The following is a 19,111-nucleotide window of genomic DNA, read 5'->3' as shown; positions in this document are numbered from 1 at the left end:
TTATTAAATAATTAAATTAGGATAAAAGGCATGATAACCTAACTAGATTGAGTTGTTTATCGTTGGTTAATTTTGATTTTATCACTAGTCTACAATTATGGTTGAATAAAGCTTGTTGTTGACTTTTTCATGATATATTCCTCCGTATACCATACTCAATGGAGTAGTGGTTTTCAATAGTTTATTACTTTTAAATTTTAACTCAATTAAATAACACTTTATTTAAAATTATGCGAGATTTTTAGACCCGTTATATTAGTTTGTATGGAGAAATGATAAAACAATTAGAGCATGCAAAAACGCTAGATATATGAATATCAATGTTTTGGTAATGAGATTTATCTTGCTTGGCTAGATTTGTATTTTGCGGAATCATTCGATAAATACTATAAATATTACGAAACTTCAAAGATTTGATGTATTATTATACATTTAGCGTGTCTAAGAGTCCGGATCCTCTAGAGTCTTAATTAAACTCTTCAAGGTAGAGTTGTATTTAGACCACACATTTTAAAATCAATGGCTCATATTAGTAGTAAGGGTAAATCAGGAGTTGGATATTGATGAGAAAAAATATAGGAGATTTTGAAAAGATAATATATGAGCCATTGATTTTTCATTTAATGGATGTTATTGTTCAAACTCTATCTTATAGTATTATTTTAGAACTCTAGAGGATCCAAAACCGCGTGTCTAGAGTTATAATTTTTTGGAACTACGTCTGAACGGTTAGAATAAAAGCAAATAAATCAAGTAAATCTTATAAGTATCATGTTTTGAAGATAATTTAAATTGTACGTTTATTTGATTGGCAATGCCATTTGACAATAATTAATAAACTTCACAACTAATTGATGATTGTTTAAATGTGTTCACCACTTATATTATATAAACTAAATTAGGTCCCGTGCACGCACGGATATTTAAAAATTATTATTTGACTATCCTTTTTATAAAAAAATTAATTGAATTATTTATCCCTTAAATCTATTGCGTAATTAATAATCTCGAATGTACTCATTTTATCATATTTTAACTTACTACGTATTATATATTTTATATGTTTAATATGATGATCTGACTAAAATATTTTATATATTTAATATGCTAATTTTCTATGACCAAAATATACTTAATTTAATATTGCTCAAATATATTAATTCCTGGCACTTTTTAACTTTGTTTACCTATCTATTACTATATACTAAAAGAGACACCAGGAATGACATGTGTCAATTCCTGGTGCGATTTTTTCCCGCCAAAAACATTTACTTTTTTTTCTTTTTTTTTAATCTCTTAACAAAATCCTTAAACTGGGTACTGAATATTAAAGGGACTGACAATTCTGGAGAGATTTCAGTGAGTGATTTAAGGAAAGATTTTAGCAATTTGTTTCAATTAATGGTCAAATCAACGCCTTTAATAATTTGTTTCCTTTTTTATAAGATTACCTATTACTCATCAACGCATATCATTCTTAATGGGCACATAATTTTCATACCAACGCCTTTAATAATTAGTTTCTTTTTTTTCTCTTATATTCCTTAAATAGGTACAATTATTAATATTACATACTTCCTCCGTCTTTTAATACTCGCAACGTTTGTTAGTTTCACGTATGCCAATGCACACCTTTGATCATTTATATCTTAAATTCTCTTTATGCAAAAATTATAAAAAATTGATATTTTGAAAATACACATTGAGACGAATCTAACAAGATCTCACATGACTATGTTTTATCTTATATAAAAAGCACTAAGAACAGTCAAAGTAGATTATATGAATAGTGGCAAAAGTCCAAACGTTGCGAGTATTAAAAGACGGAGGAAGTAATATATTTCGCTGAATTATATATTTGTCAAAATATTTAATCTTTGTGCAACAAGAAATGATAATAGAGAATCGTAATCTACGATAATCGTAATTAACGGTGCACGTTATGAAAATTACATATTACATAATATATTCTCGGAATTATATACATACAATTTTATTTTATTTTTTAACAAATCAACCGAAAATAAAGAGGAAATAGTGAACTGCCAAAATAAAGAGGAAACGACAATAGAGAATCGTAATCTACGGTGCACCTTATGGAAATTACCTATTACATAATATCTTTCTCAAATTATATATTTGTCAAATATATAATCTTTGGTGCAAAAAGAAATGACAATAGAGAATCGTAATCTACGGTGCACGTTATGGAAATTACCTATTACATAATATATTTCTCAGAATTATATACATACAAAATAAAAATTCTTTGGCAAATCAACCGAAAATATTGCTACACGTTCAAATCAACGCCTGACACGGGATGATAGAATATATTTGACATTTTTAGATTCTTAAAAAAATCTTTGAGAATATCTCCATATATTATAAAAACTACGAAGATGTACCATTAAAAAAACCACGAGTTCACTGATCATATTATTCTTAAAATTATTAGAGATTTCAAATACAACATCTTCCGTTATACACAAGAAGATGAATGGGGTCAACATGATTATTGATTGCGGTGGAAACTGGAAAGTTTACCACTCATTTTTATTATTCTTTTTTTGTTTTTGCTAATAGCCCGTAGTTCATTACTCCTTACTTCCTTACTCTAAGTCCTAACCAAGTTCCTCCTTAGTTCCTTACATTTTTATTTTTATTTTTATTTTTATTTTTATTTTTGTTTTTATTATTTTATTTTACATTTTTTATTTTTTAACGAGTGAGTACAACTCTGACCATTAGTCAGATAAAACTATCTAAGCACAATTCTATATTTTAGTTATTTTTAATAATAAGTTATTTACACATTTTTATTAAATATTAAAAAAACGATTATATAAACTTATAATCAATGTTAATGTTATAATCGTTGTGGTCATAGAGAATGGTGGGATATAAATAAAAAAAATTATAATCTCCATACATTTTGATTCAGTTAACTAACTAAGCTTCATCCATTCTCTCATAATTAGCGAGATTATGGGTTTTAATAACTTGGTGTCGTTCAAGCTTATTACATATAACTACAAGATATGACCAAACATGTTCACCTATTTTAAAACTAGTCTTATATGCACGCGATGCGTGCGAGATTATACAAAAACTAAAAATCGTAAGAGTACATCTATAACCCAAAAGTAAAACAGAAACATTTGTCACACATGATGGATTACTCAATATCAAACCTCATAAGATATTGTCTAGCTCCTATTCATGCTTATACTGTATAGATATTGTCTGGATTACACATTATGGATTACTCAACAGAAACCTCATATTACTCAATTTCATTCTTATACTGGCTGGCTCCTGCCCAGCCCAAGTGCAATGCATCAATTGCAATAACTCTTGACACATGTCTTCCCATTGGATATATTTCCTTATTGTCCACGTGATCCCCATCGAATTGAAATTTAGCATCATACCTACAATTAGTTAAAAGATTCAAGATGAGAATATTGCATATATAATTGTAGGATCATCTAATAAAGGGACACAAATTCTGTAATTGTAGAATTTTAACAAAAACTCTGGTTTTCACCAGTTTTACAGAATGGTTCTCAGTATTGCAGTGTATTTGGCTTACTGTTTACAGAATGGTTCTCAGTAAAAATTGTAAGCAATACTGCTGCTTTGCTGGTGCTTAGCTACTGTGGCTTGTCCAACAGTTGTTGTGTGGAGTGATGCTGTTAGTGTGCAGCATGTTCATTTTTTTGGGTGTTAGTGTGCAGCATGTTCAGACTAATTGCACAACCAAAATTTACCATCAATCAAAGTTTTCCAATAAAAATAATAGAATTAGGGAAAAATAAAACAAAATTGAGAATACCTTTGAAGATCTTCATATTTTTCAGCAATGTGTCATGAATGGATCAAACACAACAGGGATGCAACCAGCAATGAGAGAATCAAACATGGACTTTCTCGTTGGACTGTGCCTTGGAGGCTGAAGGCTGATGCCATGAAAAGTTTCTCAAAAAGTGCTGATTCAACACATGATCCTCCTATACAGTTTAAGAAGTTGCAGACTTTATTAGGAGCAGAAGTGCATTGTGCAATGAGGATCGATCTTATGCTCTCCCAACGCTTGTGTGGGGTCCCAGCAAAGCTAATGAAGTACTTCCGATTCATCTTCCCGATGTTAGACTGTCATGCTATGATCTCCTCATCTGAGCTGGGATTGAAGTAGGTTGGGTATGGGAGTCCTACCTCGTTAATTGACCATGGTTGTCGTTCAATTATAAGCTTCATCGGGTTCTGGAGTTAGCAAGTATTTCCACAAATAGATAATTACAAAAAAAAAATCACATACCATCCTGGGTAAGCAAAAGATAATCAGAAGCACTCAAAGTGATTACATTTTCGATCAATAACTTGAAATTTCCTCAACTAAACTAATTAAATTAAAATTCCAATTAAATAAAACGACATGAAGAAAACAGAAAAAGATAAGGGGACTTACATGGGGATTAATGGCTTCTCAAACACTGATAGTGGTGTCTCCGGACTCCAGCTAAAAAATCTAATGAGAATTTCCTGAAATTCAGAAACACCCATTAATAAGCAAAATGATATTCGATCCAGATAATAATGCTGCGAATTTCAAATTCTTAAACAAAATCCACCCAAAAAATAAAATTTATCACTACAATTTTAAAACCCTAACTGCCAAATAAGGCAAAAACACTATAAAAATAAAAGGACACATTTTTAGTCAAGCGAAAACTTATTAGGGCCATTCATAAATCTCTAGAAATAACGGATCTGTACAGAAATATTAGGGCCATTTACAAATCTCTAGAAATAAAGCAGCAAAAGCCACCATTTTCAGGACATTTAACTACAAATGGTATTATAAAAAAAGAAAATAGGGAAATTAAAGCTTACCCAGGTGAGAAATTTTGTCGAGTATTGATAGAAACCCACAACGTTTTATGAAGAAGAGGGTTGAAATTCAATTTGGAAGATAAATAAAATAAAATGGGGAGAGAGAATAAATACGAACTTCAATTTACAAAAAGGGGAGACCAACAATTAAAACAACTTTGCATTCTCAATTAGTAGATGTTCAGCTGTTACCCATCACTTAATATATAAATAGATGATACCTTTACATTAGGATTTTGAGATTTGAGATAGCGTCCAACACCAGACACAATGCCTCCACTTTCGATTCCCATGACAAAGATGTCCACTTTCCCTTGAGTGTCCTCCCATGACAAATATGTCCACTAATCTGAAACAAATGAACAAATCTGAAAAAACTGAACTGAACAAACGGAAAACTTAACGTAGTTGACCAGATTAAATGAACTAATCAGAACAACTGAACTAATGAAAACAAAAGAATCTAATTGATATGTTTATTTTAATGTAATTCTGCTTCTTTCTATAGAAAAAAAAACTTGCACAATTCTATGTTGTTTAGACACTTTTGTCTTTAATAATTGTTCACTGATTGTTCATTCTTGCTATAGAAAATTCAGTGATTGTTCATTCTTGCTATAGAAAATTCAGTGATTGTTCATTCTTGTCTAAAGCTGCCATAGCCAATAAAGACCAAAACAATCAACAGCTACCCACAATCATTAAGGTAATGAACAAAAACTTAATCTCAGAAATTCAAAAAACAAACAAATTTTGAGGCATTTCTCAATGTTGTCATTTGATCAAACACGTTACAACACTCGTCAACATTAGGGAGAGTCAATGAAGGAGAACCAAACAACAGAACTGAGAGTCAATGAAGGAGAAAAACTGGCTTACAACAGCATTGAAAGAGTGGATTTGTCAACATTAGGGAGACCAACAATGCCAGCTCTCAAGTACTGATCTTCCCCTACTACCGTGATTCGTGAATGGGTGGTTTGCGACTAAGAAGAAGAGCTCTTGGTTTTAAGGCCGCGTTGATCACTCGTAGTAATCATCAATTCATTAAAGTTTCTTATTTACTAAGTTTAAATTAATGGTAACAATTTGAATAAGAAGATAATTTAAATAAATATTAAATAAAAACAAACAACCAAAATCCAAAACAGGAAGAAAATATTGAATGACACGAAGATCCGATTTTAGAGATAACCTAATTGATTGACCATGGATTGTAAACAAAGATCTAAGGTAATGCTAAACTACCCACCCTAAATTAATCATTTCTAGACTAAACACTATAAAATCACATCAACAATATCCAATCAAAACAAATTTATCCAAAAATCATAAATTCGCCTCTTTAAAAACTTCACCCAAAAAAAAAGTCCAAATTCACATAACACCAAATTGACATAAGTAAAGCAAAATTGAAACCGTAATTAAACGAAAATAAGAAATTGTGAAACTCAACTGGTTAGATGATGATGAGGGTTTTGATTTTCGAAGAGATTCAACGTGAAAAGGGCCGAGCGATTCCGCCTCCTTCTCCATCTCCACCAATTGATGATTAAAAAACCTCAACACAAAGATCAAACGAATAAGAGCATGAGTTTTAATCCGAATTTATCGAACCTCTGTGATGTTTCTTGAAAAATGAATAGAACTGGAAAAGCGGCCAGTGAGAACTCAATAACACAAATCAAATACCAATCTATCTGCAACAATCGACGAAGATGACGAACCCATCTCAAAATCTGACCCAAAGTCGCATTCAAATTTCCCCAAAATTAACGAATTAAATTGGGGATGAACAAAGATTAGGTCTCGAATCTTTTAATTAGATCTCGATTATTTTTTAATTTTATGGATTTTTCGAGAAGAAGATGAAAATTGAAGGAGAGGATGTGAGGGAGGAGAGAAAAGACGGGAGGGAAGAGAGAGAAGAAAACCGGAGGAAGGAGAGCAGGAAGCCAGGAACTCAGGAAGGGTTGAATATGTGGGGGTTTTTTCGTCAATTCAAAGGTGGACACCAAAAGTTAATTTACTAAACTAACCTCAGCTCTTGGCTTATATAATAGAGATAATATCCACTATTTATTTTTAATGATATATTTAATAGTTTTTATACTTTATTCCACTTCTTCCACTTTAGCTATAAAAAAGTTTAGTGGTACGGAAAAATTAATTGTTACGACTTTTTTTTTGGCAATTACTCCGTAAGAAAGACAACTTGTTTAGGAGAAGTAAAGAAGTGAACTCTGTACTCTGTACTCTGTACTCTGGAAACGCTACAACCAACCATCAACAACTGAATAATGAATATCCCGCCAACATGAGCTACTAATTCCAGTTTATCCACAAAAACCCATCTTAAACCCCTTGTAAAAAAAATCTCAAATTCCTCTGAGAATGGCGATTGCAAATTCTGGAACTTTTGCAGTATCAGCTTCACCATTGCACATCGATTCACAATCCAAGGTACGCAGATTCATCCCTTCTAATTGCACTTTAGCTTCATCTAATTCTTCTTCAACATCAGCTGAAGAAACTACACTCGAAGAACCGAAAAACCCTAGAAAGTTTAGTTATAGCAGGGCATCTCCTTCTGTGAGATGGCCCAATTTGAAACTCACAGAAATTCACCAATCCGCGCAAACCCATTTGAATTTAGCATCTAATTCACCGACCCATTTTGCGAAAACGGCCAATAATTCGGAGGATAGTGAGGAATTTGAGGTTGAGGGCGATGCAGGTAGTATGGATGATGTGGGTGGTGGTGTTAATGATGAGACTTTAGAGGTTTTGGATAAGCCTAGTAAGAGTAAGGCTAGGAGAATGACTAAGTTGGCCCTTAAAAGGGCGAAAGATTGGAGGATGAGGGTTCAATATTTGACTGATAAGATATTAGGGTTAGGGTCTGATGAGTTTGTGGCTGATGTGTTGGATAAGAGATTGGTGCAAATGACTCCTACTGATTATTGTTTTGTGGTGAAGTGGGTGGGTCAGTCGAGTTGGCAGCGAGCTTTGGAGGTTTTTGAGTGGTTGAATCTCAGGCATTGGTACTCTCCTAATGCTCGAATGCTGGCCACGATATTGGCGGTTCTTGGAAAGGCGAATCAGGAAGGGCTGGCTGTGGAGATTTTTATGAGGGCGGAGTCTTCTGCTGGTAATACCGTTCAGGTTTACAATGCAATGATGGGGGTTTATGCGAGGAATGCTAGATTCTCAAAGGTTCAAGAAATGCTGAGTTTGATGCGAGAGCGTGGCTGTGAGCCAGATCTTGTGAGCTTTAATACCTTGATAAATGCGCGTTTGAAATCAGGTCCATTAGGGCCGAATTTGGGGATGGAGCTTTTGAATGAGGTGAGAAAATCTGGCATGAGACCAGATGCTATAACTTATAACACTCTTATTAGTGCTTGCTCTCGTGAGTCCAATCTGCAGGAGGCTATAAAGGTATATGGTGATATGGAGGCTAATAATTGCCAACCTGATCTATGGACATATAATGCCATGATTTCAGTTTTTGCTAGATGTGGGTTAGCAAGTAGAGCTGAAAGGATTCTTAGAGAACTGGAGGCTAAAGGGTTTATCCCAGATGCTGTGACATATAATTCACTGTTGTATGCATATGCCAGAGAAGGAAATATTGAGAAGGTAGGAGATATTTGCGAAGAGATGTTGAAAAGAGGATTTGTGAAGGATGAAATGACTTACAACACTATCCTTCACATGTATGGTAAGCAGGGAGAACATGATACAGCGTTGGATCTGTATAGAAACATGAAATTGTCTGGACTAGTTCCTGATGCAGTTACGTACACTGTTTTGATTGATTGTCTTGGAAAAGCCAATAGAATGACCGAGGCTGCAAATTTAATGTCAGAGATGTTGGATAGCGGAGTTAAACCCACTTTGCGAACTTTTAGTGCCTTGATATGTGGTTATGGTAAATCTGGGAAACGAGTGGAGGCTGAAGAAACATTTAATTGCATGCTGAGATCTGGAATTAAGCCTGACAAGTTGGCTTACTCTGTTATGTTGGACATTCTTTTGAGGTCTGATGAGACGAGAAAAGCCATGGCTATTTACAGTGATATGGTTTACCACAATATTATGCCCGATCACAAACTTTACCTTTCTTTGATTCAGCTTCTTAAGAAGGAAAACAAAGATGAGGGTCTTCAAAGAATTGTCCTAGATATGCAGCAATTATGTGGTATGACTCCAGTAGATATATCTTCCATTCTTGTTCAAGGTGAATGCTTTGACGAGGCTGGCAGGATGTTGAGGTTGGCTGTTGCTCAGGGCTATGATTTGGACCACAGAAACCTTTTATCTATCCTCAGTTCATTTAGTTCATCTGGTCGGCACGTGGAAGCAGAAGATTTGCTTAAATATCTGAGGGATCATGCTTCTTCATCTCAGGAGCTCGTTGAAGAGGCTTTGGTGATCGTGTTTTGCAAGGCTAATCAACTTGATGCTGCCCTGGAACAATACTATAACATAAAAGAGTCTGGCTTATTTTGTGGGAGTTGCATGATGTATGAGTCTCTGATAATGTGTTGCAAGGAATCTGAACTCTTTTCTACTGCATCTCAGATATTCTCTGACATGAAATTTTTAGGAGTTGAGCCATCTTATAACATATACCAGATTATGGTGTTCATATATTGTCACATGTCTTTTCCGGAGACAGCACAATCGTTGGTTGATGAAGCAGAAGGAAAAGGCATGATATTTAAGGATGTTGGCACATTTGTTAGTCTTATTGATGCATATGGGAATATAAAGGAACTGGAGAAAGGGGAAAGTGTTGTTGCTCGTCTAAGGCAAAGATCGAAGGTAGTGGACAGGAAGGTCTGGAATGCATTGATACAAGCTTATGCTGCATCTGGTGGTTATGAACAAGCTAGGGCAGCTTTTAATACAATGATGAGAGACGGACCTTCCCCAACCATAGATACAATGAATTTACTGATGCAAGCTTTAATTGTAGATGGGAGACTAAATGAGCTATATGTGTTGATTCAAGAACTTCAAGACATGGGTTTTAAGATTAGTAAAAGCACCATCCTTTTAATGCTTGAAGCATTCGCAAAAGCTGGAAATATCTTTGAAGTAAAGAAAATATATAACGGGATGAGGGCTGCTGGTTACCTCCCAAACATGCATCTCTACAGAATAATGATTTGGTTGCTATCCCAGGGAAAACGAGTGAGGGATGTTGAGGCCATGGTTTCTGAGATGGAAGAAGCTGGATTCAAGCCTGATCTTTCAATGTGGAATTCATTGCTAAAAATGTACATTGGCATTGAGTATTATGAAAAGACTGCTGAAGTGTTCAAGAAGATTCAAGAAGCTGGACTTGTCGCTGATGAGGACACTTACAATGCTTTGATACTGATGTATTGCCGAGACCGAAGACCGAAAGAAGGTTTACGCCTGATGCATGAAGTGAGAAGGAGGGGCTTGGATCTGAAGTTGGATGCTTACAAAAGCTTAATTGCTGCCTGCAGCAAGCAGCAGCTTTCAGATAAAGCTGAGGAGCTCTTCAGTGACTTGCAAGAAAAGGGGTTCAAGTTGGATCGTTCTTTTTATCATTTAATGATTAAAATGTATAGAGATTCTGGAAGACATGATAAAGCTGAAAGGCTACTTGTTAAAATGAAGGAAGTTGGAATTGAGCCCACCATTGCAACAATGCATTTACTGATGATGTCTTATGGAACTTCTGGACAACCTAAAGAAGCTGAGAAGGTCCTTGATAATCTTAAATTATCAGGGTATAATCTTAGTACACTGCCTTACAGTTCAGTTATCGATGCCTTTCTGAAACAAGGAGATTATAATGCTGGGATTCAGAAGCTCTTTGAAATGAAGGATGATGGTTTGGACCCTGACCATAGAATATGGAGTTGCTTCATTTATGCAGCAAGCTTGTGTCAGAGTTCAGAAGAAGCTATGGTTCTTTTAACAGCTCTGCAAGATACTGGTTTTGATCTCCCAGTAAGGTAGCTATTAGTGAAAAGTCCAATCAATGATAAGATTACATAGTTTTCTGTTAGATTCCTTTCTTTCTATCTAATTGACTTTCTGATAAATGCTGACGAAAATGACTCCTATTCACAGGCTGCTGACTGAAAATTGGGAATCATCAGTTAAAATCTTGGACCATTGGCTTGAAAGATTAGAGCCACTTGAAGACAATGCTGCATTCAACTTTGTGAATTCTTTGGAGAACCTTTTGTGGGCATTTGAACTCCGGGCTACAGCTTCATTGCTTTTCCAACTGGCAGTAAAGAGGAGAATTTACCAAAATCATGTGTTCAGGTACAAACAATATTATTTTGTCATGGTAATCTGTTACTATATGGTGCTCAGGAGTCAGGACTTCAGGAGATAGTAGTTATAATTAGATTTTACATCTATGCCTCTAGAGTAGAATTCGATGAAGTTCCAGGAGCTTTAAATTATTTTGTCTTGTTGCATTTTCCACCCTTTTATTGGAGGATTATGATTTTCTATGATTTCTATGCATGCTTTATGCATCTATTCCTTTCTTGGTCATGGCTGTTTATATATAGTGACTTTACATGTTTTGGGTAGATAATTTCTTGTATAAAATGCCCTATTTATTGTGGCTTTTTTATTTTATTGCAGAGTGGCTGAAAAAGAATGGGGAGCTGATTTCAGAAAATTGTCTGCTGGTGCTGCTCTTGTGGGTCTTACATTATGGCTTGACCTCATGCAGGTAAGGAATCCTTCTTGTTTCCATTTAACAGTGACCTGAAAATGATGAACATATGTGTGTCTAATTTGTGAAGTCTTGTTTAAAAAGTTTCTTTTAATAATGCTAGACTGTAACGCTTGAATATACCCTTCTTCTCCTATCTTCTACCTGCTACATACTCTGTAAGACTGTAACTATGTAACATATTTGGGAACCAAAGAAAAGAACTTAAATATGGCTTTCCAATAATAGTCTTCCAATTTGTTTTACCTGTATCCAAAAGGGACAAAGTACATAATTGCTTTCGCGGGTTCACATTTCACTTGTAGTTAAAGGCGATGACCTACTTCCTCCATTTAGAAATAGTTGCACCATATTCCTAAAAAGATTCATGGCTTTTACATGCCTCCATTTATCGCGGGTTTTTTGGCATATTTATCTTTCTCACTCATCTCTCTACCTCTTTTATTATTTTTTATTCACTTCTCTCTCCTAAACACCAAACCAAGGTGTTTGATAACTATGGTCTCAAGAAGGGCTCTGAGGCTTGAAGGGCTTACTTTAAAATGGACTTTTGGGTTGAAACATGAAAGACTAGGGTTTACATCAAGGAGACAAGGACACTTGACTACTTGAGAATGCTAGATAACTCTGAACCCAAACCAAGGTACCCATATTGATTAAACTTTTCATTTCACCTCAATGCGTGTTTGATCCTTGACACTATGATATAGGTGTCACTCGTATCAGGTTGTGGACATTAGACAATTTATCTTGGACCCAATTGTGATTTTTTTCAAAAAGTAGCCGAGCTTGATAGTTGGATGCATACTGAGAGTACCCAGGTTTGAGTGACATAGGTTATTATTCTTTTGGTAATAGACAAATCCCAAAATGTGAGGTTTTTGTGTAATCAAGACTCAAGAGATAATTCCCAAAATTTGACTCTTTTTTGTGTGAACATACATTCATACTTCAAACCAAGAGCATTGTATTGTGTTTGTTTTGGAAGTACGACATATATGTTATGAAGGCAATTTTGAAAAAGAGTTTTGTGGGGTTCATAGGGTCAACCGCTCAATTGCTTGTGCTTGAAGGAAATTGAATTACCAATTAGTCATCTTATGCAAGAATCAGCATCTGTAATTTTAGTTCAAGGCTGAAACTTATGCTGCTTCGGCCTCTCTGCTAATAACTGGTGATGCTGTGAATTTTGTTTCAATAATTAATGAGGTTATGTAGCCATGTTTAAGTATTTGAAAGGCTCTATGTCAGCCATGGTCTACTTGTGGAGAGAATCACAGTTTGTAACCTAGAGCTCTCTAAGCATATGGTAGTCAATGGGACAAGGGAGACTAAAAAAAAAAGTATTAAAAAGTTCATCTATGACTCTATGAGATTAATTGACTATGCCTTAAGTCCAGAGGAAACCATGTTTGACAACTGGTTTCTTTATTTGGTTGACAAGGCTGTAATTTATGATGTGGGTCGATGTCTAAGTGATTTTCTACTCTCTATTTCAAACGGGTTCAGAGATTCATTACTGTTGTCTTTGGCTTTATTTTTTCAAAAAAAATTGGTTGCCTTTGGATTTTGATGAACTAAATTAAGTTTATCAGCTTTTTATTCATTGGGAAGTAAGACCCAGGTTGCTTGTTGGACAAAAGCCAATTGGAAATAGCTTATTTGTTTGTTACAGAGTTGGAAGCTTCCTTGAAATGGTGTAATGTTGATGTTTGAGTCTATACAGCTAATTCTTAACTGAAGGTTAAAACTCAGAATATGTGAGAGATTGTCAGAAGTATATGGAAGACCACTTATTCGGGCTTAATATGCTTATGTGGCTATTGTCTTAAGTAACCTTAATATATGGTATTTTGAAGAGAATTGGAGGAAGGAACTTGTTCAAATGATAATTATTGTTGGGGAAGATTCTTTTAAGATGACATATATGGTTATGATTGATAGAGGGTGATTTGGATAAAGGGAAAGCCCCCCTACCCTTAGTGTACTCGTAAACCAACTCTTTAAGGAGCCTAAGTAGTTGCGGAGTATATCTGTTGATTGTATCTGAAAATACCATTACTGTGGTAATGTAATTTGAACCAACAGTGTGACACCTAAGTCTGGAAGGAGGTAGTACGTATATGGGCATTTATAGGTGGGACATGCTTAAGTTTGGTAATACTCTGCCACTGTGGGCATGTTTGACAAGATTTTAAGGCAACTCTTCGAACTCAAATCAAATGCTATGATTATGCCATCTATGTGATAGTGGACTCATGGTTGATGTTCTAAACTAGATAGTCATTTTCAGTAGGGTGAGCTAGGTGGCCTTGCCTTAGATTCAAGAACACTAGTAGGTGTTTAGGACCCCTCTTTCATGTCTGGACAGAATAGGAAACGGTAAGGGCATGACTCATTTGGTGCAAGTGATAGAAAAGTGCTCATTCTTGGGGGAAGTGGGACACGTGTGCTAACAACCACTTTGTGATGTGATTAAATTAATTATTAAGAAATTAAACCAAAGGGAGGCAAGAAGATTTTACCGTGGGAGCCCGCGTGTCGGGAAGAACAATGATGATGATGATGAACCATAAAGATTGAAAGCTTTCAACAACCGTGAAAGCTTCACATCGTGGCTACATCTTTTTCAGTTCCTCTAACATCATGACCTAATTACAAGGTTTAACAAGAGCATATATAATCCTAGAAAACAATACAATCTAACGGACAAGAAAGACCCACATCACTCTAAACTTGCGGAAAAAGAATAGCAGCTCGCCCGACAATACAATCTAACGGACAAGAAAGACCCACATCACTCTAAACTTGCGGAAAAAGAATAGCAGCTCGCCCGACAGTTCGGGCGAACCTATACCAGGTTCGGTCGAACCAAGGTCAGGTTCAGTCAACCTACCTATGGTTCCGCCGAACCACCCTTGCAGGAGCTATTGAAAATAGTCAAAATTCCCACGTTTCTCATCCGAACCGAGCTTATGACCATGCGTTGGAAAGCTGTTGAGACAAACTTTCTCCTCCGCCTTGAATCACCTCAAACCGATGAGTACATCAAGATATATGTCCATTCAAAGTCAGCCCCTTGCTTTCCTACCTCCACAAGGTTTCCATGCTTAACTAAAGAACACTTTATGACTCCATTGATTATGCCGTGAACCCATCCTCTACACCTTACAACCGTAACAATTTTAAGGTCAAGGAAACAAGGGAAATTGCAATTTGGAGGCAGGGTCCTCATGAATGCTAATGACATGGAAACTCATGTCCATTATATTGATAGTCTAAGTAGGGCATTAAAATAGTTTTGTATTTTCTCATTTTGTGTATTGGCCATCCCCTTAGAGCTCCTAATCCTAATATAACACCATTTGTTGCAGTGTAAGAGTGATTTCTTAACATCGGTTTGTGTTATTTTTTTTTCCACGGCATGTATGTACACCACCAAATAAAATGCTAGTCAAAAGTGATCTAAGAGCTTGAATTTTGGGAGGGTACTAGGGTAGAATTTATATTTGGTCCACTTCGAAAAGAAGGCACTTTCTGTTATTTCTAGCATGTGGAATGTAGAGACATTGATTATTTGGAGTTGCGGAATTGCCCCATATTGTCTAGGTTATACCTGTTTGATTTCACGCTAATGTTATGCTGGATCAGATGCAACCAAAACAGAGTAGAATAAGAGATCCCTTTGGAATTTTGTAAGCTAGTAACCTAGTAACCTCAAGTGTCTTCAAATTTGGGAACATTTTCAAGTCCACTGACTTCATGTATTATTTCAAACTCAAAAGGCATTTTCGAGCCCATGAGATTCCTATGACATATTATATGCTATAAGTGTCTACGAACATGGAGGCCTCTTTAAATTCCGTAACTTCATGACTTGTCGAGCTAGAAATTTATATAAACGCATTCACTGTTCTAAAGTTTTCTTAATCGTGCAGGATGCGTCACTGGAGGGTTCACCAGAATCACCAAAATCGGTTGTTCTAATAACAGGGACAGCAGAATACAACATGGTCTCGTTAAACAGCACATTAAAGGCATACCTTTGGGAGATGGGATCACCTTTTTTGCCTTGTAGGACAAGGAGCGGAGTTCTAATTGCCAAGGCTCATTCCCTCAGAATGTGGCTAAAAGACTCCCCATTTTGCTTTGACCTTGAGCTGAAAAATGCTCACGCACTTCCACAATCAAACTCAATGCAGCTTATGGAAGGATGCTTTATGAGACGTGGTCTTGTTCCTGCTTTCAGGGACATTGCTGGAAGACTCGGAGTAGTGCGACCAAAAAAATTTGCAAGATTAGCATTGTTGTCAGATGAGAAAAGAGAAAAAGCTATCCAGGCTGACATTGATGGTAGCAAAGATAAGCTAGACAAGATGAAGAGTAAAGGTGGTGTTATTATGAAGAGGAAACTGGGGCACCAGAAAAATAAGTTTATCAGGAAAACAATGTCATCAAACACCAAAGAGATGCTTCCTCGGTAAATGTTGCTTCAAAATAAGTGATCGGTTATATCTGTCTGGAATGATGAGATATCGTTACCCGTTCTTCAAGGGTAAAGCTTATGCTTTTTGCATGCCTATATTGGGGGACTTTGGGAACTGCGGCAAAAAGAAGGTTTTCATAGCCATTTCAGCCTATTCAAAGGCATAGTGGTTCCTACATTTTTGCACAGCACCTTCTGCAATTATATGCAAGAATACTATAAAAAGCCAAAGGACTGTTTTTCATGCCAGAGAAGCTGCTAATTTTTCAGGTCAGAGTTCGTACTAATTTCTCAGATGAAGTAGGGAATCATTTTGTTGCACTTGTCCCATAGAGTTTTGAGATCTCTGCTGACTAGTGATTGAGATTCCTGTGGATCTGTAGATATGTGGGGGTGTTTTATTAGTGACATAAACACTCATGATAGTTGCATGATTACCTGGCCTTGTCCTCTTCAACTACAAAAATTCTTTACAAATCAGTTTTAACGAGTAAAGTATGTTTTACTCATTAAACATCACTTTTAATCAGTAAAAAGTAAAAACCATGTAACAAATACAACAGTGATCAGTAAAAAACAGTTTCAATCAGTAGAAGTATTTTTACTTCAATAAAAATCAGATGAAGAGGACAGGACTTAGGGGCTTCATAATAGTCACAATATTGTTCATAGTAAATAGCCTCACCGTAGTCCTCCATGGTTGATGTATATAGTAGATTCTGCATAACAGAAATTTACAGGGAATTTTGAAACAATGCTTCTTTCTGACAACATTTATATTATTGCCCTCTTTAGTCTTTAAGAGGTAGATATTTCTTTCTTCTATTTCAAAGGGTAGCTTGGCAAGTCTGACTACAGTGAAATATGGTATCACTTGAAAACTGCTTGTTGCCTTGTCAAGAATAGTTAGTTCTCTAAGTGTGTCCTTTAAATTTTCTCTGCATCACCTATTCAAGTTACATGTCTGATGTTATAATGGACATAGGTGTGACGTTTATGATGCTTCAGAATCTATTGAACAAAAGAACTCGACACGTCCATGTCAGGCAAATGGCAGCTTGAGTAACAGAGAATATATTTGAACTTTCTTTTCTTGGAAACCAGAAGAAGATTGATGTTTTGTGGAAAGGATGGAGACTGGAGATGAATTGCATTTTCACTCACTTAAAAAGGTACAACACTTTCTGGTTTTGAATTTTGAGCGCATTCCTTTTGTATTGTGTTTGATCAATCCATATTAAACTTCCTCTTACCATGTTCCTTTTTCTGGTAAGTGATTGATGGCGTCAACGTAATGTTGGATCCTAGAGTTCTACGTACACTCACGAGATAAGTGATGAGGTGATAATTTATTTCAAGTGCTGGAAAATGCTCGACTGCAGAAAATAAATTGTGCTAGTTTAGACGAAGTAACGATGGAGTTTGGGGGATATATTTTCCCTGCTTATATCATGTAAAAGCAGCCCGGAAGAGTCAGTCTCTTGGAAGAACAGTTCAAATTTGAGAGGCAAGTGAAGTGCGGCAAAGAGGTGAAGTGCGGCAAAGAAGTCAGTCAGTATGTTAGGAAAAGGTCGCGACAGCAATTACAGCATGAGTTAGTTATGTGGACAAAAGTAGGTTATTCTGTGTTCATTGGATCACTTGTATGCAGAGTACTGTAACATTTTTGGTGCCAAAAATGGGGTGAATTATCAAATGGCTTATTGATTGAGTAATGATCATGATCCTTAGTTTTTTGCCCTGCTCTTAAGTACTCCGTAGCAATTTGTGGGTTATGGAGAATGGTGCACAATGAGCATGGTGCATCAAAAGAACATGTGTGCATAAGCAAAAGAACATACGTCGTATGATTTATTATTTCACTCTTTTGTTTAAATAAAATATGTATATTATTTCGCTTTTATTAATAAATAATAAATGTATTCATGTTCTTCTGTCAACGTTCCTTTAGCGATGTACTTGTGTTCTTAGGCTTTTTCTTTTTGACTTAACGGCAGTTTCAGGACTTATTTATTACTTATTTTATATTATTTATCATTTATTATTTATTATTTATTTATTTCAATTCTGTAATATTTAGTTCAGTTCAGTTCATGAGCATTCAGTTCACTTCTGCTCTAAAGAACAGGACCATAAGGTGTATCATGTTCATTGTGCACCATGGTCCACCATCTAAATTACGTCTTTTTAAGTTTTAGGCTGACGATGGCTGATGGTGCATAGAAATAATAAGGGTAGGCTGTAGCCATTGATACAGTTTTTTTTTTTTTCGGACAGTTGATACACACAGAAAAACAAGCAACAAATTACAACACATTCATTCTAGCCATACAAGCTAGATCATGCGCTCTTCCTACTCTATTTCTATCACACTTAACCACAGAAACATTATTCATGCTAGCCGCTATCCTAATGATATCACTACAAACAGACACAACTTCAAATTGACAGTTTGGAGCTTGCCGGATTGCTGTAACCAGATTAGCACAGTCTGTCATAAGAAGAACATCCATCATTCCTCTACAGAATTACAGAGTACATTTTTTGTGTTGTCTTGTGCGCTGCGTTTCGAGCTCCACTGTGTAATACGGAGTAGAAGATTGTTGTTTATAAGAACCCAATTTACTAAATCTATAACTATTTTTTTTGAAGGAAACTAAATGGAGAACTATTGTTTTAATTAGTTGGAGTGAATGTAGTTAGTTGTATGAAAGGGTTGGTTGCTCACAGTTTGCCATAAGTATATTAGAAAACAACACCATCTGAGAATTTCAAAATTAAGTCATCGAAATTCGATTTGATAAATCTTCGACAAGGACGAATAAATTACGAAATGATCAATAATATTGTCAATTATGTTTGTAACATACATCGGCAAGAATTTCATAGAGGAGGGAAATCTTCAATTCCGAAAAAATGAAATTACTTCGTAATATTCTTTACAATAAAATATGTGTATCGTTATTCGACGTCTGCGTACGTTGAAA

General features: G+C 35.5%; 1 protein-coding gene and 1 long non-coding RNA gene across 4 annotated transcripts; one reads left to right on the top strand and one right to left on the bottom strand.

Moving 5' to 3' along the window:
* Positions 1-3,941: 3,941 nt before the first annotated feature.
* LOC110781119 (uncharacterized) lies at positions 3,942-6,465 on the bottom strand. Of its 2 annotated transcripts, XR_008930098.1 has the most exons (4): positions 6,353-6,465; positions 5,118-5,245; positions 4,472-4,545; positions 3,942-4,266 (listed from the first exon to the last, which is right to left on the bottom strand). It is a non-coding gene; the product is annotated as an uncharacterized lncRNA (long non-coding RNA). The 2 variants fall into 2 exon arrangements; XR_008930097.1 differs by having other exon boundaries at positions 3,942-4,545.
* Positions 6,466-7,141: 676 nt separating this feature from the next.
* Positions 7,142-17,867, top strand: LOC110788949 (pentatricopeptide repeat-containing protein At3g18110, chloroplastic). 2 transcript variants are annotated; one of them, XM_021993589.2, is made up of 6 exons: positions 7,142-10,895; positions 11,014-11,214; positions 11,545-11,635; positions 15,577-16,394; positions 17,133-17,296; positions 17,399-17,867. In XM_021993589.2, the coding sequence occupies exons 1-4, from the start codon at positions 7,291-7,293 to the stop codon at positions 16,120-16,122; spliced, it is 4,443 nt and encodes a 1,480-aa protein (XP_021849281.2). In that variant the 5' UTR covers positions 7,142-7,290; the 3' UTR covers positions 16,123-16,394; positions 17,133-17,296; positions 17,399-17,867. The 2 variants fall into 2 exon arrangements, with proteins under 2 accessions (XP_021849281.2, XP_021849280.2); XM_021993588.2 differs by having other exon boundaries at positions 17,110-17,296.
* The last annotated feature ends 1,244 nt before the right edge of the window (positions 17,868-19,111 follow it).

The sequence above is a fragment of the Spinacia oleracea genome, chromosome 3 (genome assembly GCF_020520425.1).
Source record: "Spinacia oleracea cultivar Varoflay chromosome 3, BTI_SOV_V1, whole genome shotgun sequence".
Lineage (NCBI taxonomy): Eukaryota > Viridiplantae > Streptophyta > Magnoliopsida > Caryophyllales > Amaranthaceae > Spinacia > Spinacia oleracea.
The sequence above is the reverse complement of the archived record's forward strand: the minus strand, read 5'-3'. Positions and strand labels throughout refer to the sequence as shown.

Excerpts from the sequence above, each read along its gene's own strand:
- LOC110788949 (XM_021993589.2), top strand. The coding sequence starts at position 7,291 with ATGGCGATTGCAAATTCTGGAACTTTTGCAGTATCAGCTTCACCATTG. Across the intron at positions 11,215-11,544 it reads TACCAAAATCATGTGTTCAG|AGTGGCTGAAAAAGAATGGG; the intron begins GTACAAACAATA and ends ATTTTATTGCAG. Across the intron at positions 11,636-15,576 it reads TATGGCTTGACCTCATGCAG|GATGCGTCACTGGAGGGTTC; the intron begins GTAAGGAATCCT and ends TTAATCGTGCAG.